Raw genomic sequence first — 12,076 nt, forward strand, 5'->3', positions numbered from 1 at the left:
AGCAGGGAGCCTTATACAGTGTTTGATCCTGGGACTCTGGATCATGACCTGGGCTGAAGGCAGACAACCAAGTGAGCCACGACACCCCTTTTCTCCATTTTGTCTTCTGTATCACTGATTATCTTTTCTGCCTCATTTATCTTAGCAGTTAGGGCCTCTTTTTTATTGCATCTCAGTAATAGTCTTTTTGGTTTTGACCTAATTATGTTTTAGTTCTTTTATTTCTCCAGAGAGGATTTCTGTAGTGTTTTCTCTGCTTTTTTCAAGCTCAGGTAGTCTCTTTTAGTTCTGACATCTTATTATGTTCATACTGATTAAGTCCCTGGCAGTGGGTACTTTCTCATGTGCTTTTTTTTTAGGTGAGTTCTTCTGTCTTGAGTATAAATTAATGAGAACGAGATGCAAAAATAACAACAGTGACTCCCGAAAATATACATGAACAAATCAGAAACCATCGGAAACCAAAAAAAGAAAAAAACAAGTAAAAAGAGAAAGAACATAAACAGATGAATAGAACAGAGCAGAGCAATATACCAGATCCTTGGTGTATTTTGGTTTGTTGGAAGAAACTAGATCCCAGAATTGTAAAGAAAAAAACTCTCACAGAAAAGCAGTTAGTCACTCCTGTCTCCCTGGTTTCTGTCTGCACTCTGTGTTCACCTAGCTATGACCAAACATTTTTATCTCAGGCATACAACCCTGTTCTGAGTCTACAACCTTTATAGACTCCTGCAGTGCTCACCCTTCCTGCTTCTGGGGAGGGAGAGGGTGAAGGGTCTTGCTGTGGTTCTGCCTCTTACTGGGCCTCTGCTCAGAGAGCAGTCACCCAGTTGTGTTACGGTTTGAGTTTTAGGGCAACACTGAGCGGAAAGCCCAGTCTTGGTCTCCCTGTTTGTGGACAGCTTACTTGCTCTGATGCTTGGGAACTCTGTACTCTCAGGAACCCCTCTTCTCTCTGTGATCCCTGGGATCTTGAGACTATGCTGTCCCATCTAGGATTCTGCCCTGCTTAGCCACATGAGCGACTTCCCTGTAGGCACATCCCCCACTGGAGCAGACTTCTGAAGTTCCTTCCAATTTTGTGCTCTGCTACTCCATCACTTTCTGGTAGTGGCTTATGGAGGCTACCCCCTGGAGGGGTTGTTTTCTGATATAAGTCCTTTTATATTTACTTCTTCATATCTTCTACCTTACAGAAAGTGGTGGCTTTTCTATTTGTAGAATTGCAGCAATTCTTTTCTTAGATTTCTGATTGAGTTTGCAGATTGTCAGAATGATTTGATCGCTATCTAGCCAAATTCCCTGGACTAGACGAAACTAGGGTCCCCTACTTCTCTGCCATCTTCCTTGAAAAACCACCATTATTTCTTCAAATAAGTTTTCTCCCCCCTTTCTCTGACTTCTTCTGGGACTCCTATAATGTGAATGTTAGTGCGCTTGATGTTGTCCCAGAGGTCCCTTTAAGCTATCTCCGTTTTTAAAAAAGTCTGTTTTTTGTGCTGCTCTGTTTAGGTGAGTTCTCCTCTGTCATCAGGTTCACAGATCTTTTCTTTTGTTTCGTCTAGTCTGCTGTTGAATTTTTCTGTTGTTGGTTTTTTGGTTTTGTTTTGTTTCTTGTTTGTTTTTCAGTTCAGTTATTGTATTCTTTGGTTCTTTGAATTCTGTGTGGAACTCGTATTTTCAGTCTCTTTTTGAAGTTTTCATGTAGTTTATTCATTCTGCTCCCAAATTTAGATGAGCGTCTTTATGATCGTTACTTTGTACTCTTCATCAGGTAAATCATTTAACTCAATTTCTTTGAAGTTTTTTCCTAAGGGTTTATCTGTTCTTTTGCTTAGAACATACCCATTTGTTCCCTTGTTGTACTTATTTTGGATTCTCTGCATAAGATGAAACAGACACTTCTCCCAGTCTTGAAGGGATGGTTTTTGTGTAGGACATAAAGTAGGTGAGAAAACTTCCATTTAACCCTGTTAAGCTGTTGTCCTTCAGATCTTTGTGATTTTCCAGAGAGCCTATTTTATTTATTTATTTATTTATTATTTTTTTTCCAATTTATTTATTTTCAGAAAAACAGTATTCATTATTTTTTCACCACACCCAGTGCTCCATGCAAGCTGTGCCCTCTATAATACCCACCACATGGTACCCCAACCTCCCACCCCCCCGCCACTTCAAACCCCTCAGATTGTTTTTCAGAGTCCATAGTCTCTCATGGTTCACCTCCCCTTCCAATTTGCCCAAAAGCACATACCCTCTCCAATGTCCATAACCCTACCTCCCTTCTCCCAACCCCCTTCCCCCCAGCAACCCACAGTTTGTTTCGTGAGATTAAGAGTCACTTATGGTTTGTCTCCCTCCCTATCTCATCTTGTTTCATTGATTCTTCTCCTACCCACTTAAGCCCCCATGTTGCATCACCACTTCCTCATATCAGGGAGATCATATGATAGTTGTCTTTCTCCGCTTGACTTATTTCGCTAAGCATGATACGCTCTAGTTCCATCCATGTTTATTTTTTAAGATTTTGTTTATTTATTTGACAGAGCGAGCCCGCAAAGTAGGCAGAGAGGCAGACAGAGGGAGAGAGAAAAGCAGGTTTCCTGCTGAGGAGCGAGCCCAATACAAGGCTTGACCCTGGGATCATAACCTGAGCCAAAGGCAGACTGAGCCACCCAGGCGCCCCAGCCTATTTTACTTTTAATAGTTCCCAGTAGTTTAGGATGTGCCAAGACCCGTCAGTTTCACAAAGGAGAGGATTTCAATCAGCAGTTCCATTCAGACTGATTAGAAGCCAGACCCTCAGAAGCTTTTAAGATTTTATTTATTTATTTGACAGAGAGAGATCACAAGTAGGCAGAGAGGCAGGCAGAAAGAGAGGAGGAAGCAGGCTCCCTGCTGAGCAGAGAGTCCGATGCGGGGCTTGATCCCAGGACCCTGAGATCATGACCGGAGCCGAAGGCAGCGGCCTAACCCACTGAGCCACCCAGGCGCCCCCCCCCTCAGAAGCTTTTAAAGGATGCAAATATATACAGTCCTGGGGTACCTGAGTGGCTCATTCTGTTAAGCATCTGGCTTCAGCTCAGGTCATGATCTCAGAGTCCTGGGGTCGAGCACCACGACAGGCTCTGCGCTCAGTGGGGAGTCTGGTTGTCCCTCTGCTCCTCCTCCCACTTGTGTGTGCATGTGGGCGCATGTGCTTTCTCTTTCTTTCAAATAAATAAAATCTTTAAAAAAAGAATGCAAATCTATACAGTCCTGTTGGACTACAAGCAGAAGCCCCACTGCCCTCAGAGGCAGGTAATTGTAAGGTGTCCTTGGGGCAGCAGTGACAAAACTGGGGCTACAGACAAGTATATAAGCACTTTTCTGGGGGATTCTGGTGGGCTGTAGCAAGTAGGCAGAGTGAGAGTGCAATGATGGCACCCTCCAGCCTATGTTCCCTGAGAGTACTTTTATAGCCTCTAGATCCTGCCAAAGGTGAAGTCTGCCCCAAGGCTGAAGTTCTAGGGTTAGCAAATAGTAATTTGTTTCAGCTTGCTGTCTGTTAGTGCTTTGGGGGTGGCAGCATGCCATTGTTATAGTCCCAATGGCCCAGGAACTCAAGCCCCCCCAGCCACCAGAGCCAGGCAATCACAGGAACTCCCTTGAATGGCAGTCATAAAAATCAGGGCCCAGACTTAAAAACTGGATACCAGACATGTGTAAGAGCTCCCCTGGAGCGATGCTGGCACTATGGAGTGTGGCAGAGGGAGAGTGTGAAGATAGTGTTGCCTTCCAAAGTCTCAGGAAAAGTTCACAGTCAGCCTCAGATGTGTGTCTGTTTAGAAGCTACCCCTCAGTCTACAGAAATGATAAGCTAAACTGCCTTTTTCCTAAAACATTGAGTGCTTGGGCCTGTTGCCTATTGCTATCCTCTGGGGGTGATGGCTGTTTAAGAATTCTTTCTTCATTGGTTAGATTCCTGTAAATCTGTGACTTTTAGCCAGGCTGGCCACTCAGCCAGGCAACGTAGAGGTGTGTCTGAGCAGCAGCTGCAAAATCAGGGCTCACCAGAAAAGGATATAATGTTCTTTCTGGAAGATTCTGGTGAATTGGGGTGAGGCTGAAGGAAACTACCACTTTCTGTTCCCTGAGAGCAACCTGTAGGCCCCTGTAAGTGTGCCATTCTAGAAGCCCATCACTCAGGCCAACGCTGACAGACAAATAGGTCTTTCACAGAAACACACCCCCACTTCTTTCACAGAAAAAGTGGGGGTGTGTTTTTATCTGTTACCTGTTTTGTGTCTTGGGGGTGGTAGTCTTCTAAGAACAGAATCTCCTCTTGTTACTGTCCGGTGGGACCCAGGAACAAAGCCTTTCTAGCCTCCAGAGCCAGTCACTCAGGGAGCATCCTCTAGGTAGCAGTTGTAGAAACCAGGTCACCAAAGGTAAAAACTGGGGCACCAAATGTGTGTAGAAACTCCCCTCTGGGAGATACTGGTGTTCTGGAATATGCAGAGGGATAATGTAAAGATAGCACCATTGAAGAAAGAAAAAAAAGAGAAGAGGAGAAAAAGAAAAAAGGGCGGGGGGGATGGAACCTGCCTGCTTTAGCAAGGCAGAGAGGGTGAGCAAGAAGATGGTACCTACAAGCCTCCGTCCTTGGAGTACCCCAGCAGACCCCTGCCCCTCAAACGATGCACTACAATTAGGAAGTAAGTCTTTTTTACATAAAGTCTGAGCACTTTTCAGAGGGCTGCTTTTGGGCTGGGCCGTGGGGTGGGTAAGTCTTCCTGCAGGTACTTTTAGAGTTGTTCCCCAGTTTACCACAGCCTTGTAGGTCTTGTGGATGCCATTTCCTGTTGGTCTTCAAAGCCAGATGTTTGGGGGGCTCCTCTCAGGTGCTGGTCTTTTTTTTAAAGATTTATTTATCTATTTTAGAGAGAGTGCAAGCTCGTGAGTGGATGTTGGGGGGTGGGCAGAGGGAGAAGGAGAGAAGCAGACTTTCAGCTGAACAGGGAGCTCAATGTAGGGCTGGATCTCATGACTCTACATCATAGTCCGGTTGAAATTAAGAGTTGACCACTTAGCTAATTGAGACACCCAGGCACTCCACTCTCAGGTGCTGGTCTTAAGAGTTAGGTACCCAGTGTGGGGTACGAACCCTTCACCCTCTTGTGATTGTAGGTCATATCATTGGGGGTGGGGATTATGGCAAGATTGTGTCTCGGCCTTCCCTGTCCTCTGCAGTGTTGTTTCCCTCTCTTTTGCCTAAGGTGAGGAGTTTGCTCTGCCAGTTTGTAAAGGTTTTTTTCTCCCTCCATCACCCAACCCAGTTTTTAAGTTTTTTTTCCAGAGGAAATTGTTCCATAGATAGGTGTAGATTGGTTTATCTGTGGGAGGAAGTGTGTTTGGGATCTTCCTACATTGCCATATTTTTTAAAACTTCATTTAACTTATTTGTTTACTTTCATTTTATTTGAATACAGTTGGACACATAATGTTACATTAGTTTCCTATGGACTCAACTTCTCTCTATGTTATGGTCATTGGAAATGTAGCTACCATCTGGCACTTAACACTATTAAAATATCATGGACCATACTCCTATGCTGTCCATAACTGCAAGCTTGTATCTCGCACTTTACTTCACCCATTTTGCCCATCCCTTCAGCACCACCCCTACACTGCCATCTTTTTTTTTTTTTTTTTTAAGATTTTATTTATTTATTTGACAGAGAGAGATCACAAGTAGGCAGAGAGGCAGGCAGAGAGAGAGGAGGAAGCAGGCTCCCCGCTGAGCAGAGAGCCTGATGCAGGACTCGATCCCAAGACCCTGAGATCATGACCCGAGCTGAAGGCAGCGGCCCAACCCACTGAGCCACCCAGGCGCCCCCCTACACTGCCATCTTGAACTAGAGCCTCAGTTATCTGAATTTTCTAACCTATGAATGGGGATCATACCTAGTACATGAGATTGTGATAAGTATCAAATGAAACAATTTATGTAGAGTGTTTGCTGCTCTTCCTGGTATTTAGGAAGTGCTTAATAAAAATAACTTGTTCATTGTTTTAATGTTCTACAATTACTATATACCATCTAGTTTCTTTTTAAAGGTCATAAGTTCAAACCAGAAAGTTATATTTTTGTTAAAGTGTGTTTGAGTCTTCCCTTTTCCCCCAGATATGGTTATTCTCTGAAATTGGATTTTTTTCCCCCAAGGGAGAGAGAAAAGAGCAGAAGCTCCATGTGAATTTCAGATGTTTTCTGCTGTTGTGCACAGTTAAACTTCTCTATACAACATTATTTTAGTTCTTAACAGTACTGCTCCTCTATTGAAATATAATTTAATCTAATCCTATCTTGATTTTTTTTTTCCTTTACCATGGATGGCAGACTTAAATTATTGCAGTCAAGCAGTTGCACTATGGTTATTTGCATTAGTAATGCCTCATTCCTAGAATGGACACTGATATGGGAGCCAGGCAGTATAGAAGCCAAATCCTCAGGTTGACTTTCTCATCTGTCAAGTGGATCCTGTGATGTGGACAGGCAGTTTTAGGGCTTCAAATAAAATAGTGACTGAGTTTGCTCAAAAAGTCATTTGGGAAGAAAAAAAGAAGTTATTTGGAAGTTGCTACATATTTACATTTCTCTAACTCCCCATCAAGGGATATAGCTGTGGTGTTCTTACAGTGGAAGTCTTAGAAGATAGCTTATGTGTGCTGAAATGGCTGCTTTTCAGACTTGCTTTATTTTTTATTTCTAGGGATTCATCTACGCTCTTATCAGCTGGAGGGAGTCAACTGGCTTGCCCAGTGCTTTCATGGTCAGAATGGCTGCATCCTGGGAGATGAGATGGGCCTGGGTAAGACCTGCCAGGTAGGTTACTGTGGAGTGACCACTGTTCACCTCTGCTGAAATACTTCCTCACAACTCATCACTATCTTCAGCTGTTAGCTACTAGTATGGGTGTTTATACTAAGAGGTGAAATGCCTGAACCTTTGTTAAGAGATTATGACCTTGGAACTGACTTTCCTAGTTATGGGGATGGTTTTGAACTGGGTCATTTGACCTGGGATTGTAATTAATGGTCAGGGTTTTTCTCTATGTTAATATGTCTGTGTCATGTGCCCCCACCCTCCAGATGAAATGGATGCTGCCCTCGTTAGCAGTACTTCTACTTAGTTAACTGAATCTGTTTACCTCACTTCCTCAGTGGGTGGTAGGGCCACTTCTCATTTATGTGTCTTGCTAGAGAAGTACAGAGAAAGAATCCTGTCTTCCCAAATGCCTTAGACATCTAGTGGGAGCACCCAGTCCAGAGACCTGGAGAATCAGGTGTGGTCTCCTTGGGCATTGAGATTGATTATTCTGGTAGGAGGATCACCAGTACAGCCCTGTATTGTCAGATGTCAGTGGTGGGCTTGGCTCGATTCAAAGTCTAGACACAGACACCCCCTGGGTTAGTCACACAAGGTTTACTCATCTATAGGATACTAAAGAAAGTCACTGTAGTCAAAATATACAGCAGAGCCGACTTGATGAGAAACCGTGGACATATAAGTTACCCCATACCAAAAAGGTTTTTTACCAGTAAACACACAGAATGAGTGAAGGTCTCATTGATCCCTTTGGAAGCTCGATTGCCCCCTGCATGTCTGACGTCACGTACATAAACATCCATTTGGAGCAGTTCTGCACATAGTGCTATAGGTTCTATCTGACCATATGTTGGAGACTACTTTAAGCCAGGTGTTCCTCATTGATCCTGGGGTTATGCAGAATACAAAATGACCTCTGAGTATGGTATCTCAAGGACCTCATTTGTCGTCTTCAGGTTTCTCAGACAGATAATTGTGTTCTAGTATATTCCTGAACTGAGAACTATGGAACTGGAACAAATGTAAGTTTTCTGGATGTCTCTGGGAGAGCCAGGCTAAGAGACACTGAGATCATGTACAGAGCCCTCCGTGTAGTCTCCTTTGCTGTGCACATTGGAATCCTGCTGATTCATTCAGAGCCAGCACATTCCACTTGTCCTTTGCCTTTCTCCAGGGTGTTCATGTAGCTCTACTTTAAGTGACTTGGAACTATTATACCTCCAAATTCATGTTACGAAGATTTTGTTTAGGATTTTTGCATCTGTGTTCATGCAGGATACTTGTCTGTAGTTTACTCATAATGCCCTTGGTTTTCGTTTTCTGGGAAAGATGGACTCATAGCATGAGCTGAGAAGTTTTTGTCCCCTTTGGCTTTCTAAAAGAATTTGTGTAAAATTGACATTGTTTCTTCTGTAAATGTTTGGTAGGATTCACTAGTGAATCCAAATTAATTTTGTGGATATATGTGGTTTATAGTAACCGAAGATAAATGTTCTCTCAAATAGTCTCCTCAAACAAAAGCTAAACAGAATGATCTTATTCCAGTAAGTACTCACTGGGCAATTGCTCTGGTACGGTCTGGGCTGGGACGTGGTGAGTAGTTAAAAAGGAAATTATTTAGAAAGAAGAAAATGATTTCCATTATAAAATTAAGTAATCTCAGTTAAGAAGTAACTGCCACCTTCTAGCCACAACACTCTAATCATAAAGCGTAAAATAGCTGTGTATTTTAAATGGTTGACGTTATAGTACACATATAGTTTGTATCTTAACTTATCTGATAACTTTGTAATTGTAATTACCCATTTTTTTATATCCTTCAAGTCATCATCTGCTGGCTATATAAGATTCCCTCAAGAGAATTCATCATAATTTAAATATCCTGCAGATAAGGGATGGCCCTTTGTCCCCTCTTTTTGGGCTTTATTAACCTCAGTGTAAACATCCCGTGGGCATGCAACTTTTTCAGGATCTTGGATTGTATCTTTAGGATAGATTTTCTTAGCATGGTTTAGCATTTGGGGATGGGTGCTCCTCAGACATTTTGTTTTATAAAAGAGTGCTATTTTCTCTGTATATCACAGCAACCTTTTAGAGAAACTTCTAGTCAGAGTACATACAGTCATGTCCTAGAATATGCTTTTTGGGCTTTACAAAAATTTTTGTTTTATGTGCCTACTTAAGGTTACAAGGTGTCATTTATTGTTTGTTTTCTTCACTAGAATGTATGCTCCAGGAGAGCTGGGAGTTTTGTCTTTTTTGTTCAATGATATACTTGAACTGAGATTAGTGCTTATTAGCAAATAGAAGGTGCTCTATAAATGCAGGCAGAAGGAAGAAAACACTAGGGAAATGAGGGAAGAAATTAGGAAGGAAAATATCCTCCTTCAGGAGAGTGTGGCAAGCAGCGGAGACCACCACATGGTAGGTCATCTTTAGTCACATCTTGGATGTTCTTACCTTATGTTTTCAGAGTTTTCTTGATCTTGTGCATTATTTGCATTTGTTTTCATTTCTTTTCTTTCTGATTTTTTTCCCCTTTGTATCACAGGGCTCAATTACATAAATACTGAGCACCACTGCTTGTTAACTGTAGATGTAACTAAGTGCCATAGATTTCCTTGGCAATTATGTTTACGCTTACGTGATTTCACTTTAGGAGTGGATAACTCATGGTGTGTGGAGAATTGTATATATATATTTTTTGTACACTAAGTCTTCTGTACGAGTTTGTGTTCCCTCCAAGGTTATGGGAACTTTGTGGTTGTTTCTCATCGGGAAATGTGATAAAAACTGCCTTCTTTTTGTGTGTTCCAGACTATTGCTCTCTTCATTTACTTGGCAGGAAGATTAAATGATGAAGGACCGTTTCTGATTCTTTGCCCCTTGTCTGTTTTGAGCAACTGGAGAGAAGAGATGGAGAGGTACAGAGCAGATGTAGCTGCAACTTTGCTTTTTGCATTAAGATTTTTTTTCTGGGTGATATGTGAAAGATGATAAAACAACATACTGTCCCAATCAGTGATTTTATTTCCTCCAGAAAACTCTGACCCGAGGCAATATAGGTAGAGAAAGAATCTGATGGGGGGAAGATGCAGTGGATGTTATTGTTTGGCAATTTGAAGATCAGTACTCAGTAAATTTTGCTGAACTAAAGGGGAAACCATCTTTTTCACAGTGACATGGGAAGTCACCAACATGGAAAAACTAGCTTTCTCTTTAGAATTAGTATAGTGCCCTTGTATTCATCCAACCCTTCTGCCTTTTCACACAGGAACTTACCCATAGTTTTACCTTTACTCTAGATAAGAATCCAGAGTCCCAGGACTCTTTGTGATTGCAGGACATCATGAAGTCTGCACATCCTTAATCCTTCTATGAAATGTACTTTTCCATATATATACACCCTTCCCTTAGGCTCTGTGTTGGTGTTCATCTACCTCTTTTCTTGGATTCAGATTTGCGCCAGGTCTTTCCTGTATAATGTATGCAGGGGACAAGGAGGAGAGAGCCCATCTACAGCAAGACCTAAAACAAGAGTCACGTTTTCATGTGCTGCTAACTACCTATGAGGTATCCATTTATTTCTCTATAGCAAGAACTCTTAACCTGGGACTGTAGAAGTTGTAGAAGCCACTGGAATTAAATTTAACTTTCTTTTGAGAGCATACATTTTTCTGGAAGAAAAGTTTACTTCCATTAGATTCTTAGACAGGGACCATGACCAAAGGAAGTGAAGGACCATTGTACTCCGAATTAGTTGGTTATCTCTCTCTCTTTCTTGGTGCATCAAGGGTGAACGTTCCCCAGGGAGGTGTCACTTGGCTGGTGAATAGGAGGAGGAGGCAGGTAGGTAGGAGAAAGGGTTTTGTGGGCTGAGGCATTGTCTGTTACTGCAAAATGGGAGTGGAGGACATTAAGTTCTAGTTTCATTTTAAGTTCCTGTTCTTTTTTTTTTTTTCTTTAAAGATTTTATTTATTTACTTGACAGACAAGAGATCACAAGTAGGCAGAGAGGCAGGCAGAGAGAGGAGGAAGCAGGCTCCCTGCTGAGCAAAGAGCCTGATATGGGCTCAATCCCAGGACCCTGAGATCATGACCTGAGCCGAAGGCAGAGGCTTAAGCTCCTATTCTTTAAGTGAAGACTGGGTGACTGTAAGCAAGATCTTGCACTTACTTGTGCCTGTGTTTTGTTTTCTATTTTTGATAGTGCTACATAAAATTAGATTCAGAACTTTTTTTACTTAATGAATGAGACTTAACTCACTTAAACTATAGGATTTAGCTAATAAACTAGTTTATAATATCAGTTATGTTAGTACTAGTTACAGTGTCTTTTTTCTTAATTTTTCAGATTTGCTTGAAAGATTCATCATTTCTAAAATCGTGAGTATGTCGCACTGCTTCAGAAACTGTTGAATATATCATGAGTGTCATGTCTTGTCTTTACATTTTAGTACTTTGTCTCTTTCATCATATGTCTGGTACATCTTCCTGGTATGTATTCTGTGAGTCTCACACTAAGACAGGTGGCACAGCGGGAGTCCTGCACTATAGCCCATTCTCATTAGCTGTGTATCCTTGGGTTACTTAACCTTGGTGAACCTCAGGGTCTTCGTCTGTGAAATGAGGATAATTAAATCTCGCTCTGGGTGGCTGTTGTGAGGATTAAACAAGATGTACATGGTGGGTGGTTAATAAACACTAGATTCTTTTCATTGCAAATGGCATAGATACCTTTCAGGACTGCTATTTGGAGATTCTACAATAATATAGAGGTGAATTATTTGAGCCTTTTCCTAGAAGTATCCTAAAGTAGCAGTCAGTACTGTACAATTTACTTTTTAGAAAGGGAGTTTTAAATACACTTTTAAGTAGTCAGCTTTCAGGCTTTCATATCAGCTCATGAGGGATAGGAAACGTAGATTTAATTCTTCATACCACCTGATATTAGGGGTGACAGGTTACAATATAGGGTCAGACTACGAGTTACAATGTAAATTAAACATTAGCCAGACTTTAGGTACAGAAGAAAAGATGTGTTGACAGGATTTCATTCTCCATACAATTCATAGTTATGATGTGTTTAAGTGGGGATTTGCATCTTTAATACTCAGAAAGTTGTTTTCAAAGCACTTTACCAGTAATTTACATGTTCTTTCTTATCTAGGTTCTTCCGAGTTGGATGTCTATTTTCATCTTATTGGG

The 12,076-nt window shown here is 41.7% G+C and overlaps 1 protein-coding gene across 2 annotated transcripts in view; it reads left to right on the forward strand.

The window, feature by feature from the left end:
• CHD1L (chromodomain helicase DNA binding protein 1 like) overlaps positions 1-12,076 on the forward strand; it is an 82,088-nt gene that overhangs the window by 19,708 nt on the left and 50,304 nt on the right. The window contains exons 2-5 of one of the 2 annotated variants that reach the window (XM_044239059.1): positions 6,753-6,865; positions 9,686-9,792; positions 10,327-10,441; positions 11,223-11,254. In XM_044239059.1, coding sequence (XP_044094994.1) covers positions 6,753-6,865; positions 9,686-9,792; positions 10,327-10,441; positions 11,223-11,254 — 367 coding nt within the window. The remainder of the gene's footprint in view (positions 1-6,752; positions 6,866-9,685; positions 9,793-10,326; positions 10,442-11,222; positions 11,255-12,076) is intronic. The other variant, XM_044239060.1, reaches the window with a different exon arrangement.

This window comes from Neovison vison, chromosome 2, assembly GCF_020171115.1.
Source record: "Neovison vison isolate M4711 chromosome 2, ASM_NN_V1, whole genome shotgun sequence".
NCBI classification, from domain to species: domain Eukaryota; kingdom Metazoa; phylum Chordata; class Mammalia; order Carnivora; family Mustelidae; genus Neogale; species Neogale vison.